This window comes from Thermobia domestica, chromosome 3 (genome assembly GCF_964235325.1).
Source record: "Thermobia domestica chromosome 3, izTheDome1.hap1.1, whole genome shotgun sequence".
Lineage (NCBI taxonomy): Eukaryota > Metazoa > Arthropoda > Insecta > Zygentoma > Lepismatidae > Thermobia > Thermobia domestica.
Genome location: NC_137456.1, coordinates 757,123 through 778,423, shown reverse-complemented (window position 1 = coordinate 778,423; position 21,301 = coordinate 757,123). Strand labels below are relative to the sequence as shown.

Genomic DNA, 21,301 nt, shown 5'->3' with positions numbered 1-21,301 from the left:
ATTATAAATTTTCCACTATTATTTGCATTTCTCCTAAATTTGAGAACTATCTCTGTTTGCCACTAAAATATGAATGCAAGTAATATCAGTTAAATACAATTTTTAGTTATTCAGGAAAACCTGTTGATAGGTAAACGGAGAATAACTACAGTGGGTAATCTGCACTATGAGCATGATAAAGCAATATCGAAGGTTCTTCATCCAACAAATGTGAATTTCTTACTTTTAAAACATATTTAAGAACCTAATTGCTGGCTTAGTAGCTCCACTGTGACAGCAAAATGGCAAAAAAATTACAGTGACTTTAAGATCTATTTTAAGAAAAAGGATAATAAAGTGGTAAGTTTTGTTAATGATGTAATAGACTATTAAAGCGGCAGATGAAAATCATAAAAGCAAAAGTGAATAATCATAAAGTTTACCAGCGGAGTGTAGCCTAGTAGTGAGTGTTGTTGTTTTGACATCTTGAGTTTTGGGTTCAAAACTTTTGGACAAACATTTGACAGCGGTTTCCTCGTCGTTTACTGCAATTTCTCCAAGCGAGTGCTAGCATGATACCTTTAAATATATCATCTTTTGCAAATCCTTTGCAAATCTTCATTCACTTTCCCTACAACTGTTTGGAAATTGTAATCACGGGATATGACAGTAAGTTCGTTGAATATGATTGTGTACTTTATTCCAAATTCGTTTCCATTAAGTTGGATGGTGAGAAAATCAGAGTAATTCCAATTTAAGACGTTGTTTAAGTGCTTGAGTGTGACATGTAGCCACAATTACGTACTTCCTGCTTACGTGGTATGTCTAATTCTAATTCTTAACGTATGCCTTGTCGCCAGCTCCTGTAACTATTTAACTGCAGAAGAAAGGATCTGATCATCCTAACCTACATAGCTACATACATTAGGGTAAGTGAGTTAGAGCCATCCTTCGATCAAAATACTCAAATATATGACATTAATGTAATTTAATGATTAACTAAAACCGATGACGATAAGTCAGTAAAACAATACGTCATCATTTAGTACATTCAAAATATGAACAAAGAATGGCATTCACTAGCTGTTGTTTAGCAAAGAATTACATCAAAGAGAATGACTATTATTCTGAGCAATTGTCCCAGTACACGTAACTAAATACTGTTTTACCCCTCAATTTATGTTTTAAACTTCAAACTATCCTTCAGCATGTTCACAGCAAAAGCATGAAAATTAATATACATTTATTTAAAGTGGAATTATTTTGAAAAATATCGGAAAGAAAAATAAAAGAATCATATTTACTTTGGAATATTTTCATTTATAGTAGAAGGAAAACAGGTTTCTTTGGAAATTAATTGAAAATTCATTTGATTCGAATAGGAAAGGACACCGTACAAAAAGCATTGCATTTCCTCGTCTGTTTGATTTGCGTGATTTTTGATATGTTGTATGCCAAGTTTGAACCAGTTCTACCAACATCCGTTGTGTGACCTTTGGTGACCTCTGGAGGGCACAGGGTTGGTCATAGTTAGTTGACCCCATATAAACAATTGACCGGGGGATCCTCAGGTACAACACATCGAAAAATCATCCAAATCGGACAGACAAGAAAATGCAATGGTTTTTGTACGGTGTCGTTTGCTTCCAACATGAAACAAACAAATTAAACCTATTTTCAGAATACGACAAATAACAAGAAGAAAGTTCTAATGAATGATAAGAATAAAGCAGAGGCAAAGGTTTACTCACCAGTGGAGGTAGTCGATGTTCTGAATGAATGCGAGGTAGGAGGTGCCGAGACCTCTCAGCATATCGGAGTATCCATGGTTCAACGTGTACGTAAGGAAATATTCCCCAAATAGATCCAGAACAACATCCTGTGATACTCCTATGAAAATTTCAAACAGTTATGTTCATTATATTATCATACATTCAACAAGGCTACAGAATCGAAGATGTTGAAAATAGTATGGATACGAACTTCCTTAAATTTATACTCAAAAATGGTATAGATATCTTTCCTGTGATACCAATCAAAAATGTACGATATCTCTACTAAAATTTCTCATAATTCTATGGTATAGCTCTAGTAACATACAATAAATTTCTAAACTTAGATACTCGACCGAACACAGGCGATCATAAGCAATACCGGGATTTTCAGTTTAACATCAAGATTTAGTCATTTTTTCCTGTGTCACTGTTTATTTGATGGAACATCCTCTGCGTAACGCAAGGCCTGGATTTAGTTGAACGAGTCATGCTCACTTGTTTTTACTGGAACAACTAGACATGGGTAATAGCAAGGCACCTACATCACCACCCCCTGTAAAATTACGTTGTTCTGTCACTCTTGTTTCTTCTTGCAGCTTGCGAAACGTTTCTCATTTATTAAATTACATAATTATTCTGTTCCTCTATTTTTACAGAGTTGTTTTTATATCCTTAAGCATTTGGTAATTCCTTTATAAGGGTAAGTATACACAGTTCCATGTCAACAAGTGCTCGGGATAAGCATTTTTGGACTATAATGGTTCTTGACCTTGAAACGGAAAAATCTCTGACATATAAACAAGCTGTATATCATTAATTGTTTTAGTTTGTGGAAAGCTGTCTTTTGTGCTTTGTTTCTATCCATATTGTAGTATGATAAATGAAAATGAATTTGGATGTATCTCCCCGAAAACGTCATGATACACTTAAAGGAATAAAGATATTCATTTCCGTCTGAAATATGAAAAGCGTATTGAGCAATATGGAAGAACAAATTCCGATTAAGAGCAGTTAGTCATAGTTCATGCTGTTTTGTTCCACACTATTAGCGCGATAACTCTCATAGCATCAAATGTGCACTTGTTCATGATAAATATGCAGACTAGTTACAGGAAGACACGGATTTACCAATTACAGATAATCTGTCCTTCACTTCATGTGTAGTGTCATACATGTCTGTGGAAAAAAATTAGGAATTTAATCACAAATGTAAGAGATAGAAATTAAATATTTCGTGAGAATATGAAGTACAGATGATCTTTCTTATGGTTGAATGTTGAATTTGAGGGCTGAAGGCGACAAAACTGCAGCATTTTTTTTTTAAATACATGACGCGATACAACGTTACAGAAAAGAAATATACAAAGGAAGCCACTACACTATCGCAACAAAAAACTTTACGAACTATTATAGGGAGCTGGCTCTAATGCAAGGCTGCGGAATTCAGATTTGATTGAGAGGTGCCCCACCTCCGTAACTAAGAAACGGTCACTCGACAATCCTGGGTAGGGTTGCCAGTGCGTTGTCACCTAATACTCAGTTAATTCATACACTTCATGCAAATTATGCAATCCTTATCGAAAGATTTTTTTCAAAATAAAAAAAAAACTTGACATTTACAAATTTGCATAAGCAGTTACTGTATTTGGGTACATTTTGCATATTACTCACCTTCTATATTTTATAACCACCCGCGTGACGGAGCGGTCTAGCATTACTTTTCTAGCTTCGCTGTGAATAGTTTGCAATCTCTTACTCTGTGAAGCCATTGTGAAATGAATAATAAGCAACAAAGCCGCAACCACAACAGCACTTAACAAATAACCAACTCTCACTAAGTCTTCAGAATGACATTCACGTGACAATTTTCTACCCCTGGCAACGCTGACATATAGAAGGAGGGTAAGGGAGTGTCGCAAGAGTCAGGCAGAAAACATGTTGAAATTTTCCTCCCTCTACCTCAACCCCCGCTGGTAAACAAGCTAGCTCCCTATAAAGAAAATACTTGTACATCACGATTTGAAAACTTCCAATGAAACACTAAACATTACCTTTATGCATGTAATTATCATATTCAGGGTTGAAATCTAAGGAATCAACGTTTAACGTGTTCAAGAAAAACTTTTGTGAAATGAGAATGCATGAGACATACTGGAATACATGAGAAACAACAAGCGACCAACTATCAATGAAACATTTTACAAACGGGTTTGATCCTTGCAAAAGTAAAGAGATGAAGTGGTGAAGAAAGTTATTTATATCATTTGGTGTTCCTTTTCAGTTGAATAATAATAATAATGAAAAAGAAGATAATGCATGTAAGAAAGAATGAACCAACCCGTTTTCGTAACCCTTTTGAATTTCAGTGGATTCATGGAGATGGTTATCTAAGAAGAAAGAGAAAAGAAAAGCAGCGAAGTAACGTTATGACCTTCATTACTCTTTTATATTGTCAATAGCTATTGAATTACAAATGATGATAATATGATCATTTTGTTTAGCTCAGATATTGATTCATGAATTAATCAAATATTACCATAAGTAACTTTTAAAAAAACAGATGTAAATGGGGATGAGAGTGGCAATTCTCATAGAACTAAAATTTTCAGAGGTTATATCTATGCTTGAATTCAAATAAGAAACTTCAGAATTTCAAACAATGAAATAGCGAATAGATTACATGATGATTGAAAGACTACCAATCTATCGATTGTTGTCTTTTTCTTTCTTACAGAATCATGAAATAAATGTAATAATTTTACAAATACTTTTCTGGCAATGTACACTTAAGACAAAGGCTTTTTGAAATTAAGCTAGTAAAGTGAATGAAATTAAGAAAGGACTTTAAAATGATTCGGTTTTAACAGTAATTTAAATAGTCCATTCAACATGTAGTCTTAATACGAGAGTCGATTGGAAAGTTCGTGGCCTGATCTACAAAATTAGGAAATATTTGGATAAATTATGTTTTATTTTTCCACGTAATTCCTCTCGAGCGAGATTCATTTACTCAACCTCTCCGGTACCGTTTTATACCACTTTTAAAAAATGATTCATCGAGCCTTGCAAAATTTTCCGGCGCAGCACTATTCACTTCTGAATGAGAAGAAAATCGCTGACCGCCGAAAACTTTTCAAGATTTCTAAACAAGCGATATTCCGAGGAGGTCAAATCAGGCGAATAGGGCAAAGTGTGGAAACAGTACGAGCTCACAGGAGTGAATTTCTGCCATGAATTCAAGGCACGTGTGTACGCGCGCATTGTCCTGCTGAAACAATACCATTCTTCACAGCATTCCTGGCCTTTTAATTATGATTTCTTCACGCAGAAGGGTGCAGTAGCATTCAGAATTGACAATCTCTCTCCTTTTCAAGAAATAAATCAGGATAAGGCTACTACCATCCCAAAAATTGATGCTACAACCTTGACTGAAGACAAAACTTGTTTGGTTTTCTTCGGGATAGAAAATCCAGCTCGTTCCCATTGCATTGATTGTTATTTTGATTTCGTGATTGATGGTGTACCCATGTGTTGTTCATAGTCAAAAACCTGCGAATAAACTCCTGCAGATCCCTTTAAATAGTACCAAACAATCACGGGAAAGGGTGAATCGATTGAGTTTGCCACTTTGGTACCCATCTCACTGATACCTTAATTCGTTTCAGATAGTGTTTTGTGCTCTCTGATAGGAAATACCCGAAGTCTCAGCTATCTCGCGGATTTTAATTCTGCGGTCATTCAAAATCAGGAGAAAAAATTTATTGACATTTTCTGTAGTGGTCGACGTTGAAGGCCTGTCGCTGCTGGGGTCAGCGTCAATGCTGTTTCTGCCACGCTTAAAATCAGCTACTCACTTTTTCACCAGCGAATAGGAGGACTCGGAGCCTCTTCTTGTCTCTACTATGCCCATATGAATTTCCGGTGGTGTTAAGTGTTTTTATGCAGATACCTAATGACAGATCAATGCTCGATTTCCTCCATGTCAGAAATTTCCATCACTTCTGCTGACTTAGCCCCTTATGAAGTTCTCACCTAAAACAATAGAGAAATGAAATTTTAAACAATGACTACCAACGGATATAGCTAATGTATACAAACATAAAATAATTGCTTTTTTCCTAGTCAGTCCACGAACATTTCAATCCACCCTCGTAACTACAGGAACTTCACAATATTGCGCAACAATGGACAATTGAAAGATACTTTGAGAAACTAAATTAAGATGAAAATTGGCAGAAATCGGTCAAGGGCTCTCGTTTCGGAAGAGTATTATTTAGTATTTTACGTAAGCACAAAATGGATATAATAGTATTCCAAACACACTGCATGGAAAGAGTTGAGAGATATAGTATATCTGAGACTGCATCCTCGTATATACAACAAAAGTACACAAAGTGTTATTGACAGAGCAAAAGTTATGAAAACAGTATCTTACAAACTGGAAAGGTTTCTGAACAGGTTATTCAATCTTGGAACAAAGATGTTAGAAAATATGGACGACGATTCAAGAATGTATAACAATTTGGACCTCCTTTGATCCACTAATTTTAAACTTAATTGAACTTCCAGAAAACGAAAATAGAAAAGAGCCTTCGGAAGTGATTTGTCTTCTGTATACGTCAATAGAAGTGGAGAAGGAAAACGATTATGATGACAATTCTGTGAAGTTTGCTTCCGAAGGTGATTTACACCGGACCCCAAGACATGTTAAACTTAGTGCGAGTATTTGTTTTACTACTTAAGCGAATTACTAATAAGAGAATTTTTATATATACCGTAATTTCTTTATTTAATTGAGGGAGAATATTTTTGTCCATCCTTTTCCTATTCGATCTACTGTGTGATGTGGTTCTAAGAATAAAATATCTACATTTATCAACTTTAATATACAAATATGATTTTTAATAAAATTTTATTATTTTTAATTGTACAAAAAATATAATTTCTAAGAACAAATATGATATTCGAAATATGTTTGTTGATTGCGAGATAAAATTATTTTTTTTAGTTGTTACTAAGATTAAAAATGAAAAAGGTTCATATATTATTTTTTCAGTGTCTCGTGTTTATTATCTTCTTTTATTTATTTATTTATATATTTTCAAGGAAATTTAGAATCGGGGTACCCTATTGGTGAGAACAATATTCCCACTAGAAGTAGAACTTTTCTTTCAGTGGTAACTTTGGTGGATACGTATTAATCCGTCTTAAGTGGGTACAGAATAAGCCGTAGTTTCTGTTCTGTTAAATTTCCTAGCTGGTATTCACACCTTCATTCGGCCCCATGCGTTAATTGGTTCCATACAAGAATATAACGTTGATGTGGCATTTGTTACACTCGGAATCCTCACCGATCAGTTTAGTTGATCCTTTTTTTAAATGTGATCAAAAAGCATTTCAGAGGAAACCCAGCGATTAGTTTAAAACAGTCCTACATCTAAGTATTAATCTATTCTTATACAGAGGTTGTTCAGCCTACGTTTGGCCGAATTTGTTCGTTCCCCCTTCCGGGCAGAATGCACTCACCCGACCTGGCTCTTGGCGTCCTGCAGTGTTGTGCAGTGGCTTCCTGGTAACGGAGTTGTTTTTCCGCGCGGACGACAATAACGCACAAAGCAGGACCATTGTTGTGAGTGTTGTGTTAAATTTGTTTCCAGATATGTGGGTTAAGGCTCTGTGACCAAAATGGCGCCCAAACTAAGCCGGTTTTGGGAAGGCTATTTTGCGGCTCTTTATGACGCCCACTTTAGTGTTTCTGTTATTAGAAAACAGTGCAAGAAGAATGGTTGCAACATCAGTTTAAGTGAAATAAAAGATGTTATTAAAAAGTACAGGGGCAACGAAGCTCCACCATTTGGATCACCAATGAAGTTGCCTAGGAAGCGGGAATGCACCAAGACACCTCCACCATACAAAGAAAACTTCCCAAAATGACAATGCAAGAAAATACACCAACACAAAGGAGTATGGCTACTCGTCTTGAGGTGTCTTTGGGAACTGTGAGCCGGAGGTTACACCATCAACTCTAGCTGGAAAACGTCATGAAAGCTCGCGGCCATCTTCTCATGGATGCCCACCAAGAGGAACGAAAGTGTAATGCCCGGAAGCTGTACGAACGGCATCTGGCAAAACAAAGATGGAAGGTCGTAACGCTCGATGAAGCATGGATTTACCTTTCCGACTACGTCTAACCGAGAGCCATCATGTACTGAGAGACAGGCGCCAAGAACTTCAGAAAGTAGGTCCGTGTCTGTAAAGAATCCTTCCCAAAAGGGTTCATGGTAGTTACTGGCTATTGTTACCGAGGTAAACTGAAGATTCGTAGGGTGGCGAAGAACTTCAAAATAAATTCGCAGTATTTTCAGGAGCAGATCATGCGGCCGATCTATGAGCATGAGATTCCAACAATGTACGGAAATGACGGCATCACATACCTCACGATCGTCCCTCGCATTCTACAGTGAAATGGAGGAGGGAAGTGGTATACCTTTCAATGAGGTACCTGTTAAATCTCCAGATGCAAATCCTATGGACTATTGTGGATTTGGATTGCTGAAGCGGGCTTTGGTAAAACGGCGTGTGACAACTGTGGAAGGACTTTGGAAAGCTGTGCAAAGGGAATGGGACAAGATTCCCTTCCAAGTTCTTCAGAGAAGCCTATTACAGTGGAAATTACGGTGTCGGGCTATTGTTAGGAGTCACGGAAAACACATCGAGCACTTACGGATCTGGCGCCATGGATTCTTCTAAATTTGTAGGTAAGTCGAAATTGGCCAAATGTAGACTGTGCAATCTTTGTAATACTTACCAATTTAGGAAGCATTGCATTTTCTACAGTACATTACCTAGAACTTGTGCTGATGCATCGATGAGACGATAGGACAACTGATCTGGATATAACTTAAAAGTCAGCAGGCCCTTTGCGTCGCAGGTAGCAATTCTCCTGCAAATAATTTACGAACAAATTTTAGAATATTTTAAGCGGTATTGAAATGGGTGTTTCTTTTTCTTTTATGAAAAATATTTTTGTGTAATTTTGCTTAAAGAATTGTGTCGCCGCATCTCTTAATACCAGAACATTTCTTTATATTTTGCTACGTCGGATAATTGAATGTTTTGTGGATTGCAGGGTTTCAGAGCTAGATCACTTCCAGTGGGTAGGGACCCTGCTTTCATGCCAGTTTTCAACAAGTGGACACAACGTATGCCTGGATTTTCATTCATTTCCACAATTTCTTTCGTTACTATCATCAACATCTCTCTTAGCCTTAGAGAGACCTTAAACTAAAAAGGAAACGAGGAAACTGGGTTGACATAAAGATTTCTAACGAGATTTTGCGATAAAATTCGTCTTTTTTGGAAAGGATGGTCCAGTTTTTTGGAAGGACCATTTTTTTACAATTCTTTACAGAGGATTTACTGCAATTGTACAGTAAACATAGAAAAAAAAATGCGTTTACCTTTACCTAACATCGATCGACTTTTATCCATGCAGTGTCTTCAAACCAAAAGCACCTCACATTATACTGGACGGGGAACCTTTGCAATTATGCACCATTATGTTCGACACTTCCTGAAAACTGGTATTGAAAGTAATCAGTGCCTTCTGTAATGTGAATTATTTATCATGAATCAAACTGTGTATTTGTAAATGTACGCAGAGCCGTAGGAAGAGATTTCAGCGCCCGGGGTGAAGTAGAGTTCGGCGCCCCCTACAGTCACCTTACCAAGCTTTTTTAACATAAGCAGCTTTTGTTGCTACGCTACTCTGAAGTTTTATCAAGCTTCTTGAACAAACCATGGTAACAGCCAAAAACGATCATTGTGTATTCTTTTACAAATACGAGCTGCTTTCAAGAGGCTTACTTTGGAGTTTTCGTTAAACTTAACAAAACTCCGTTTGGTTGTATAAAAATCCACTTGGAGAATAGTTATGGACATTTACAACTATTTACAACGTTTCATACTATCGATAACTAATGTAATTTCAATACATTAGAAGATATGTGCTTTTAAAATGTTCGAAATGGGTGACAGCATTAAATTCCAGTAATAATTCTAGATTTTTCTAATTCTATTCTCTGTGTGACCACACAAATAGCATTTTAATTTCGACTCCTTTACGGTACGATACGGAAATATAAAGGAAGGAGCCTTCTTTGTGAATTTCTCAATATTGATCGATGGAGCTTAAGAATATGTTTAATGTCTGTATTTAAAATCCAAAATATAGTTTGGCTAGATTATATATGTAAAATAATAGTAATTACTTAATCTCTTAATGAATGAATGTTCTAAATTTAAGATTACTTATTATTAATTAACATAATAAAAATATACTAACACATGTACACACATGTATATTATATGTCTGTATATGTTTTGAACGTATGTAAATAGATAAAAATATCATAAAACTAGATACATATGAACACAAAAATATTCTGGCGATACAAGTAGTTGATGGAGTAATGATCTAAATAAATTCCTTCAAACTGGAAGCATTTCGTATGTAAATGGAATAAAAAGAATCACTGGTTGTGATGAGTTTTTGACAACGAGGAAAGTCGTTGGGTTAATTTGTAGCACCTTAAGCCCCTATTCTACAATTGCTTCAAGTTTGAATATGTTATTATATTATTTTCTGATTTTGAAAACGCTCCTACGTACTCTATAAATCATTACTTGACAGCTTATAAATTACATCCTCAGTAACAAATCATATAAAATAACTATATTAAAGTAATGAGTAAAAACTTGTTGTGACTCTTACGAAACGTTTGCATTGCGGGCGGAACGAGTGAGAAAATTTTTAACAAATCTATTTCTTTGAACACCGACAACAATAATGATTTAATTGGGCCCCAATACTTTTTAGAGGTGACTGATTATATGCTCATTCCCATTACTTGTTGTTTCTACTTGCTCGTTCGGCGGCCCTTTGCTATCATCTCCCGCGGCTACCGCCCAGCGCGCCCCCTAGCTATGGCTCTGAGCGTACACTATAAATAAAAGCATGATATTTCAAATACTCGCATTCTCCACCCAATTTTGTGTTTAAAAAATCCTGTCGTATGTTTGGCGTACATGTCTTTATTGCCGCGACCTCGTGTAGTTCAGATCCCCACAGTAACATGTAGATCTATGTCCCATATATCCGCACTGTTGAAGGGACGATAACTTCTAATCAAGCAAACAGATCCTTTTCATAGGTACTTGAATATTGCAAATTGCTACGCAAAATATTATGCAGATCATGATTTCTTGAATGAATATTCACAAATGAAGAAATATTGGGTTATTGAGATTCTAGGACTGATTCGTTTTGTAGAATCTGACCTCTATATATGATATATATATTTCATTCTTTCCTAAGTCATATCAGTGACAGTTCAGTATTCAATTTTCATGTTATTTGTTGTATTAATAAATTGGTGGCTGATATTGTAATACCATATAATCATAACAAATGACATGTAAGTCATGTGTGTTTCTGAAAATGTCAAAGTAATAAGCAGAATAATATATAAATAAATCAATAAATTTCAATTTCTGTTTTTGATTGATAGTTAAATAAGTACCAATGACATGTCTACAGCATTCGAAGGAATTTCAATAGAATATTGTAAGTTACTTAACATGCTGACGCCCATGTGCATCACCGACGATTCACAGCTGTCTTACTGCGCAGAGCCATGTATATCATATGTGATTCACAGGCTTTGCATCTTTGTATTTGAAGCTGTATGAATCACCAGTGATGCATAAGCGTATAAGTTTAAATGGTGAAGTATATTTTTAAGGCCTCAGGAAGATGCTCGGTATCCTTTCTTTTTGGGCTTCTGAAAGTTTTTCTCCGCAATTTTTTAATCATTATCATATATATTTTCCTTCAATAAAAATTGCCCTATTGTTCATTTTATCCGATTTCTCTTTGGCAGTCAATGTGTTAATGTTATATACATGTACGCAACTAACCTTACCTTTATGTAAAACTAAAAGGTGGTTTGATCGCATATTAGAAAGGATCAACTGAGGAGATGATGCAATAAGGGCGTAAGTCTGAAATATACATTTGGAGAAACATGATGTTGAAATTTTAATCAATGTTTTTCTTACATAAAACAATGTAATATGCAGCATTTTATTCTGAGTTTAAATTTTGACAGGAAGCTAAACAAGCATAATATAAGCCAGTTATACGTTTGGTCCAAAGATGGCGGAACCTCGCTTATGCTCTTATTACATCAAACGCCTCAATGCTTATATATGGGGGAAGGTATATCTTTGGTTGAAATCGATTGATCTCAATCAGTGAACTCGATTATTAACGTTTCCCCTTCTCCAGCCTGGCCAAATTCTATGGTAATCCATCAAGCAGTTCTTGAGAATTTTGTCATTCGAATGGACGGACACAGGAGCAGTCAGGGTAAGTATATACATTAATTTAACTTGGTAAACAAAATTCCTATAAGAAGGAAAAAGGAAGGAGCTTCAATAAAAGGTTCAACTAAAAAACCGAGTAAAACGTCAGTAGAAGTGTTTTAAGACTACATCATTCGCAACTGATACGAAAGTATGAATCCATTATTTTCTTAATTTTCGCTTACTCACTGCTAGACTGCTTCTCACTCACAGGAAGAAAATTTAACAACTTGCTTTGTTGAAAATATCATCTCCCTAACGAACAGTGGCTGAATTAGAGGTAACGGAAACCGGAATTTAACGACCAAGAATGACTTGATGCTACAATATTTCTACTTACAAAGAACTTAGAATATTTGATATATAAGACACTGTAAGTGTAAAGAGTTAATATGAAACGGTTAATGAACATGTATGCATAAATTAACAAAGTAACTTGTATAAAATGCCCAAAAGTCAATACAACGTTTTGAAGTCACGCATAATGATATATAAAGTGTCTACTTTATGCATTTTCTGTTCTGTATATACTTTTGCTCGAGTAACGTAGTCATAAGTTTTAAGAAATTATATATTTTCTTATTAAATAACTGTAAATTTATTGTTTGTTATTTGTTAATAATGTTAATCTTTCTCTTTATCTATTGGGCCAAACTAATTCCCTCACCACTGTTATATACAAACGAAATATAAATTCACGACATGAATATAGGATCAATGTTCTGCATCCTGAAACTACTGTTTTGTTCATAGAACAGTGATCATGTTTGAATTTGACACTATTTCAGGCAGTAGAGAAATTGATATTCAAAACGTGGATTCTTATATAAAAATATAACAATTAATCAATAACATCGGAACAAATTGACTCATTTTTTCTGATATTGGGTTGACAAATGAATACATAAGTTGTGGAAACTTTCTTTAGTGCTGACTGTACACGGGCAACATTCATCACTGCGGTAGCTTTAGCGCTTTATGCTTCATATTTGTTTCATTCCAGCGAGTAAAATGGTATTTTCTGAAGTTTCGAGACGTTAAAGAAGCAGCACACGTATTCGTGGGAACAGCTCCAGAAACTTTCTTTTTAGTTCCGGGCAACTAATAAAGCAGTGATGATCGATTTATCAAAATTGCGTCTTCCGTTTATCTATTTTCATGTTTCCAAATCATCAAACGTACGATCATTAAAGAAAATTGTGAAACATTCTTCAGATTATTAGAAAAGATAGTGGCATCAGAAAGAAATGCTTCATCAAATGGAAAACTTTTTTTTTTTGAATTCCACTTGGTTGTGTTTTCTTACAATCTTCAACTTTGAAAAAATAATGAGCTACGTGGAAAGTAGTTTGTATGTAACTTTACCTTAAGTAATGTGTTATTGAAGAACAGGAAATGAAGAGAAAGCTGTTTCCTGAATTCTAGGAACGAAACTTTATTATGTATCTTTGAACAAAAAAAAAATATTAACAGACATTGAACAAGAAACACTTTGGAAGGTGTATCATATACAAGAAATGTTATTGAAGTAAAAATAGTACAAATAATCCTCGAGATGAACAACGTCAATTAAGCATCTAGTAATTATCCATCAACTTATCATTAAAGGACGTAAAGCATTACTGGTCAAATTCGCCTGATATACTTAGTACGTTTGCATTCTTCGAAACAATAGGACTTATAATTATCGACAAACTGTGGGTAATTTTCTGCAGATAAAAAGACACTAATAGAATCTGCTATAACTGGGCCAAACACAACAGCACTACAGCAATATACTCACATACTTCGAACTTGACGGCTTGATATATCATATATTAATTTTGAAAGCCAAGACCTTCGTTAGCAGAAACTACTGGAATAAACGTAGTTCGTATTTCTTTTCAACCACAATTATAAGTTATTAGAAAGATAACCGGAAACATTTTATGAATAAAAGTTCCTGTTACTCACATGATTTCATTCCATTTACTTTGACCAAACTTCGAGACTACAAGCTCCTGAAGACACACATGGATCAATCCATACTGGAACAAATAACATATCTTTTTTAATACGAAGTCAACTATTGTTAGATGAGTAAGTAACATTGTAGGGTGTCAGAAGAATGCACAATAGAAGTGTAAAGGTAAAGAAAAAAATGTGGAAATAACAGGGCACTGATGAACTATAAGAAAGTTCTTTCACGCTCTATAGATATTTTATTTTATTTTAGTCAATTATATTAGCCAATTATTTTAGTCCATATGAGCTTTCTACCTCAAACACTTTGACGTCATCGACCTCTCATAATAAAGAAGCAATCCTTAAATCTCATATTTCTGTAACAAAGGGAAGCAAACAAGTTAATCCGATAAGCAATTTCTGTGTATAATTTTGGAAAAGTTTGGTTTTGATTTGTTGAGCTTTAGCGTCCCTTTTAGGACAGAGGTAATACAATTTACATGGAACAATGTTACTTATATTGTTAAATGCATGTCAATTCTTTTACGTTTATGGTTGAGGGTACTTGTCTGGCTTATTGCAAGGTATAAAATGTATTCATGTTACCTGAAGCATTCGCTTTCGTCATAATAATCCAAAGAAAGTGATTTGATCGCCTATCTTTCGAGTTGTGGAAAACCTCGCCTGGATGCCAAGAGGTGAAGGTCCAAAATTATTTTTTCGCTGGAGAATCTTTGATGTTCAATATGTTATGAAAAATCCATGTTTATTTTTAGCTTGCAATTAAGAATAAAAGCATGAAGCCACTTTTCTAATTCTGATAGTGCATTATATTCTTTTCATGTGATTTAGATGATAAGCTGAAATTCAAAGTTTTCTGCAGGAAATTTTCAATTTTAGAGCTACCCGACTTGATATCCAAGCGACTAAATTATAAACTTAAAACTAGTTTCCGTACGATGTTACTACCACTAATAATAATAATTATAATACGTTTAATAATAATAATAACGATTTCTATCAGTTTAAGAGAGATATCAATATCCCGTGACCTACTTTGTTCAATTTGAAGGAAATGGAATTAATGCAGCTATTTTAAATATCCTCCAACTCAAACAGTCTATTGACTACTTTCCTAAGAGAGTAAATAATAATAATAATAATAATAATAATAATAATAATAATAATAATAATAATAATAATAATATTTATTTAATATAATAATATAATATAGTATAGTGATAATATAATATTATTAAAATAAATAAGAGAGCGTTATATTAAACTAACAATCGTAAATCCGTTTTTCTAAACATTTTACAGTGCCATTCGATAAAATGTGGTTACAATGCGTGCTCTCTATGTCGGTGTTGCGGGGTTCGACATACGGTTGGACTCGTTCCCTTGAATATGGAGTTTATTTCTCCACTTTAAATACAGAACTCGCAGGAATCATCTTAGTTTGACAGCCCGTGCTTCACACTAGTCCTTATTATAAAAGCAAAGCATGTCAGTCTGTGAGTAACATTAATTTACTAGTAGTTAAGAGTCGTGCTAATAGGTGTTCCTACCTACCTGTCAATAGATGACGCGAACCAAAGGCTTCGGAGGAATAAATAGTTTGTATTAACAAACAGTCACGCTAACTGCATTATCGCTTTCTATTGAACGATGTAAATTAACACGATGCTAAATATAACAAATAAATGCATAAATTTCGTTTGAAGTTTCTGGGCAATCAAAATAAAGTAAATTTGCTAAAAGTAAGATTTTCGTTATGCTTGATTCTAACATATATTGTACAGCGCGTCTGACACTCTGATGGAACTAATAATAATAATAATAATAATAATAATAATAATAATAATAATAATAATAATAATAATAATAATAATAATAATAATAATATACCAAAGCAGATATTTTAACACACATTACGAAGGGTGGAAATAATTCAGCGAGGGAAGGAAGTCTCTTCGCGCAACTAGAAAAACTTATTTCGATGCCTGGGAAAGAGGCCTTGGACCTCAGAACTTAGCTCCCATGAATGTTCCACTCTCTCACACATTTGAAAACGGAAGATGGAATTAACCAAGAATCATCTAAGTTTACAAAAGAGAAAACAATTCAGTGTCATGTGTGTGTTTAAATAACAATCTCTATAGATTTTTTTAATTTTCAAAATACTAATTTCATGACAGTGTATTTTTAATTTCGTGTTAATCTAGTTTTGCTGTATACATTTATCATACTGCATACATATTGGTAGATAAACTGTAGTAAGTAGTTTTCCTTTTATTAAATGATTTTACCAATTCTCAGTAAAATCAAAAGCCTCTGAATTTTGGAATTCAGAAATCTGGCAACCATAGAACACGAGAAAATCTTTTGTATTTTCTTTGACGTCTGGCAACCCTGCTTGGATACAAACTCTAGTAGGAGATCGGTTTGTTACATGATAGCTTTGAACCTAAAAAAAAAAAAAAAAAAAAAAGAGCTGAACTTCTACCAATAAAAGTTTTATGTGTCTTCAGAATTATAGAGAAAGTCGTTAACGTAAGTTAAAGTGCTTCTAAATCAATTTTAGGAATGACTTCAATTTCTTCTTGTGCTGAAAATGTTCAGAAAACCCGTTATATAACATATGAAGGTTTTCCATAGGAAAACACAGAAAAACTTCTAAATCTACACGTTTGGAGGTAGCGAACTATCTGTATTCGATTTATTTTTATGTTATTGCCTAACAAAAAAAAAAAAAAAAAAAAATAGATGAGAAAACATCATAACGCACATTTTTGTATCAGTTTTTACTTTTTGTTGATCTGCCAAATTACTACGGAAATCTGTACAGAGCATACTTGATCCATATGCTATATAGTACTACTCTCGGCAGAGGCAGACATAATTGCTCTATTCCACTTCTGGTATTTGCATATACCTGAATTTGTATGTTTAAAAATTAAGACGGAAGCCCAAACATTTCACTACACGATTAATAGTAAACGATGAGGTCTCCCAATTGAAAAAAAATATCTAACTGAACTTATTTAACAGAAGTTACATCGGATGATTTTAAGCGTGATTAGCAAAGTACTCAGGGTTTGAGTAACGCATGATTCTAACTCTCATACTTACAAGGGACGTATGGGAACCGTGGCAGCTAGATATTTATGAAAATTGCTACGCTGACTAATTGTGGATCGCTAATCATTGTGATGATAGTCACTCGGTGCTGAAATGCCTTACTTACCTGCTACATGTAATACATATACCAAGCAGTGATCGGTGAGGGTGTGCCAAATTATACTCTAAAAACCCGGGAAAAGACAGAAAATGAAAAATATATGGAGGTAACCTAATAACTACTTGAGGGGGACACGTGACCACGAACACGGCAGCAATGTTACACAAGCAGTGTTGCCATCCAACACAAACTTACAGTATTTCATATACAATTTTATGGCATTAAAACAATTGGCATAAAATGCGAAAGAAATTAAGCAAACGGTGGGTTATCAGTGTTGGCAAATGAGGGAGATAGAAGGCTCTAAAGTTGAAAAATGATTAAGTTCGTGCAGAGAAATGAAAAATGTACAACAAGACTACAGAAAGAAAAATGTACAGTATGGGGTAAACCACAGCATCCACAGCACCCAGTGACCAACGGGCTTGATAGAGTGTGTGGCTAGGGCGAGAAATGTATTTATTTTGCCATACTATCTATGTCTTTTCTGTTGTATGTATTGGTGTATTATTTGAAAATATTTTGCGCCTGGATATTACTGATAATCTGAATTCAGTGTTTTGTCTTCATCGTTGTCTCACACTCTGATATTTCCTATACTCTCGACTCAAACATATCACAGGTCATTAATCTTTGCAAATTGATTCTGAAGTACGTTCTTGTCACAGATTTGTTACCTTTCGTGCCATAGATTTTCTGTACTCTTTTGAGGCGCTATACCGTCGTTTTTTAGTTTGGAAGGCATGCAGAATTTTGTGCAGTGGTGCAACCCCAAGACGATTCCTTTCATAGCTCTCGGGAACTGTTCCAGGTATCGATTCTACACAAATTGCTGTTCACGTTTCCGTATTATGTCGCATGGGACTTCTTTCTGCGGCTACTCTAACATTTGCCCTTTCTTGGGTAAATCAATTTCAAGCCTGTTAATCACCAGATGCAGTGCATGCTGTAGTTTACTTCCTACTTTGTTCTTTCTGTAGCCTTGTTGTAGTTGTACATTTGTTCGTTTCCTAGTTCGGACACCATAATTTCTCAAATTTAGATCCTCTTGTCTCCCTTATTTGTCAACACTGATAACCCACAGTTTGCTTATTTTCTTTCACGTTTTATATCAATTGTTTTAATGCCATTATGTTTTATTTGAAATACATAGATATCCCATAGTTTGTATTGGGATGGTAATACTGCTTGTGTGATAGTACTACCGTTTTCTTGGTCACATGTCCCCCTCCCGTAGGTATAAGGTTACCTACATATATATTTCATTTTCTGACTTTTTACTGCTTTTTGGGCTATAATTCGGGACAGCCTTACCCAGTCACTGCTTGGTATATATATTATGCGTAGCGAGTAAACAAGGCATTTCCGCACCGAGTGACTATCACCACGATGATTATTGATCCACAATTAGTCATGGTATCAATCTTCATAAATATCTAGCTGTCACGTTTCGCATACATTCCTTGTTGCTATTACATGATTGCTATATTATGTATATCGATAAAGGCTAGCCACGATTTTTCTGCACGAATGTCCAAATACGTTATGACAAAAAGTATCAGAATGTTTTTTAAACATTGTCTTGTCTTTTCTTGTAATGCTAACGGAGAACTCTGGAGGAAAGTCATTGTGTGCTTTTTCGATATAAGTCGTGGAAAATATAATTAAAATCTTTAATATTTTCATTCCTTTATCCTCGTCAATTATGAGGCCTATGCGTCTCGAATGGTGCCGAAGCCGCAGCGCATTTACTTTTCTACTCCTCATTCACATCAAAAGTTTTTTTTTTTTTTTTTTCAAATTAGACTTTGGAAACATTTTAATGAGCTGAACCAAGACGCAATGCTACTCACAATTATGGCTTTCTATTTAATAGGAGCTCATTCAGGCATAATCCCACTTTAGAGAGATTGCATTTTTAAATTCATTGGTATTAAGTCTATAAATCTGCAAAATTTCATTGCGATATTTTAAGTCTCGTTGCTACAGTGAAGGAATAGAGGTCGTCGTGAAACGAAAGCAAATGTCTGCTGCAGTTATATTGGTAGGAAAGTTGTTTGAACAATGTTCAACATGTCACAGGGTGCCAGCACGAATTTGATTATAATCCGAAAAAGCAGAAAAGACATTCAAAAAGCGATCCTGACGCAAAGAAAGAGAAAAGGAACTTAAATGAGAGCTATACAACCATTCGTGGCAAAGGCATTAGCGAAAAGCAATTTGCATTAGTGGATAGGTGCTGTAAAGGTAAATGTTGCAAGAATTGAAATGCTGGGAACAAGAAAAGTATTTGCTCAGTTTTACGGAACTTGTTCAAAGGAACAACAAGATGCCCTGCTGCCAGGCCTACTACAGAGTAGACGTACACTGTTAAAAATGGTTTCTTAAATTCAAGAAAAAAATCCTCGTATTTGAGAACATTCGTTTCTTACCCGTGCACCGAGTAATACATTCTTAAAAGTGAGATTTCGATTTTCTCAAATCATTTTGAGAAATAATGACTCAAACGCAAGGAATTATGTCTCATTTCTGAGGGTGATAATGCTTTCTCAAATTTGAGACAAAATGTATTCTTCCTTAAAATTGAGAAAGGAACATCTGAGCAAATGAGGCATTTAGAGCCCACTTTGAGAAACACATTTCTCAAACAAATTTGAGAAATGTCTTTCTCAAAAGCGAGAAACGGTGCACAGAAACAGGGTTCTCAAACACGATAAGGAGAAGGGGAAAGGGTATAAACAAAATATAAACATGCAAAAAGAAATCAAAGAATTAGTACATATAGAATTTATATTAAATAAACATCTGCAGTTATATTATTTAAAATATAACATATTTTATTTAACCTTCATTTCAAGAAAATACATTCCTTAATAACGAAATATTTGTTTTACAACAAACCCAAAAATTAAGCAGATAAATTCTCTAAATACTGCCAAGCAACGAACGTCCACATTTTCACACACCATTATTATCCATCTCTATCCCTGTCTCCCTTAGTCTTGGGGAACAATCTTGGGACGTTAAATTTAAACAAAAAATCCTTGAGTTTAACATTCCACAGTTGTGTCGGGTAGGCTAAAGGTGACAATGATGAGAATAAATCAGATAGTGGAATGAAGAAAATGAGAAGAAACGGGAGAACTCCGAGAAAATCCAAACAAACTGTGTTTATCCACCACAAAGCCCACTTGCCTCGAGCTAGGATCGAACCAAGAACCACATGCACCAGAAGTGAACGCTCTACCACTTAGCTTTCGCGGCCCCTACGTTAAATTAAATTAAGAACAAATGAATACATTGCTATATGAAGTGTACGAATTGACGGGGGATACCAGAGATTTCCCCTCTGAGAAAAATTTAATGCCCTTGGAGAAGAAAATTTTCATCCCTGGTAGGGATAACTTTTCAAATTCTCTCTCTATATATATTGTACATGTGTGAAGACTGGATGTGTATATGGGTGAAATTCATCACTCCCCCTGGGAAAAATATTCAGTGCAGATTGATTATACGGATCTACATATTTGTAAAATTTACACAAGAAATTTGTAATAATATTTTAAGAACTAGTGTGTAAGTAATCAAAATATGGTGTGTTCTTACCTGTAAGATGCGTATTTACATGAAAATATATTAATAAAGGTCGAACCTGGTATCACGTATTCGCCCATAAGATAAGTAGTGCGCGGTGGCTCAACTATAAATTTTATTTAATTTCAGTTCGCATCAAATTATTATAGTATCCAAAGCACAAGGCAAACAATACTTTCATTTAGGCTTCGAGGTGGAGAACATATTAGACACAGCTTTCTCTTTGTGCTTTACACAGATACATATTGCGTTCTACCTGCACTCAATATTTTAAGTAGGGGAGCGCGGTGGCTCAGTGGTAGACCGTTCACCTCTGGTGCTTGGGGTCCCGGGTTCGATC

General features: G+C 34.9%; 1 protein-coding gene across 7 annotated transcripts in view; it reads right to left on the bottom strand.

Annotated features, from left to right (window-relative positions):
* Window positions 1-21,301, bottom strand: part of LOC145682372 (guanylate cyclase soluble subunit beta-2-like) — a 188,592-nt gene that overhangs the window by 41,865 nt on the left and 125,426 nt on the right. For 6 of the 7 annotated variants that reach the window (XM_081753955.1, XM_081753957.1, XM_081753951.1 and 3 more), the window contains 3 exons: window positions 14,133-14,206; window positions 8,600-8,697; window positions 1,731-1,869 (listed from right to left, as the gene is read on the bottom strand). In XM_081753955.1, coding sequence (XP_081610081.1) covers window positions 1,731-1,869; window positions 8,600-8,697; window positions 14,133-14,206 — 311 coding nt within the window. The remainder of the gene's footprint in view (window positions 1-1,730; window positions 1,870-8,599; window positions 8,698-14,132; window positions 14,207-21,301) is intronic. The other variant, XM_081753956.1, reaches the window with a different exon arrangement.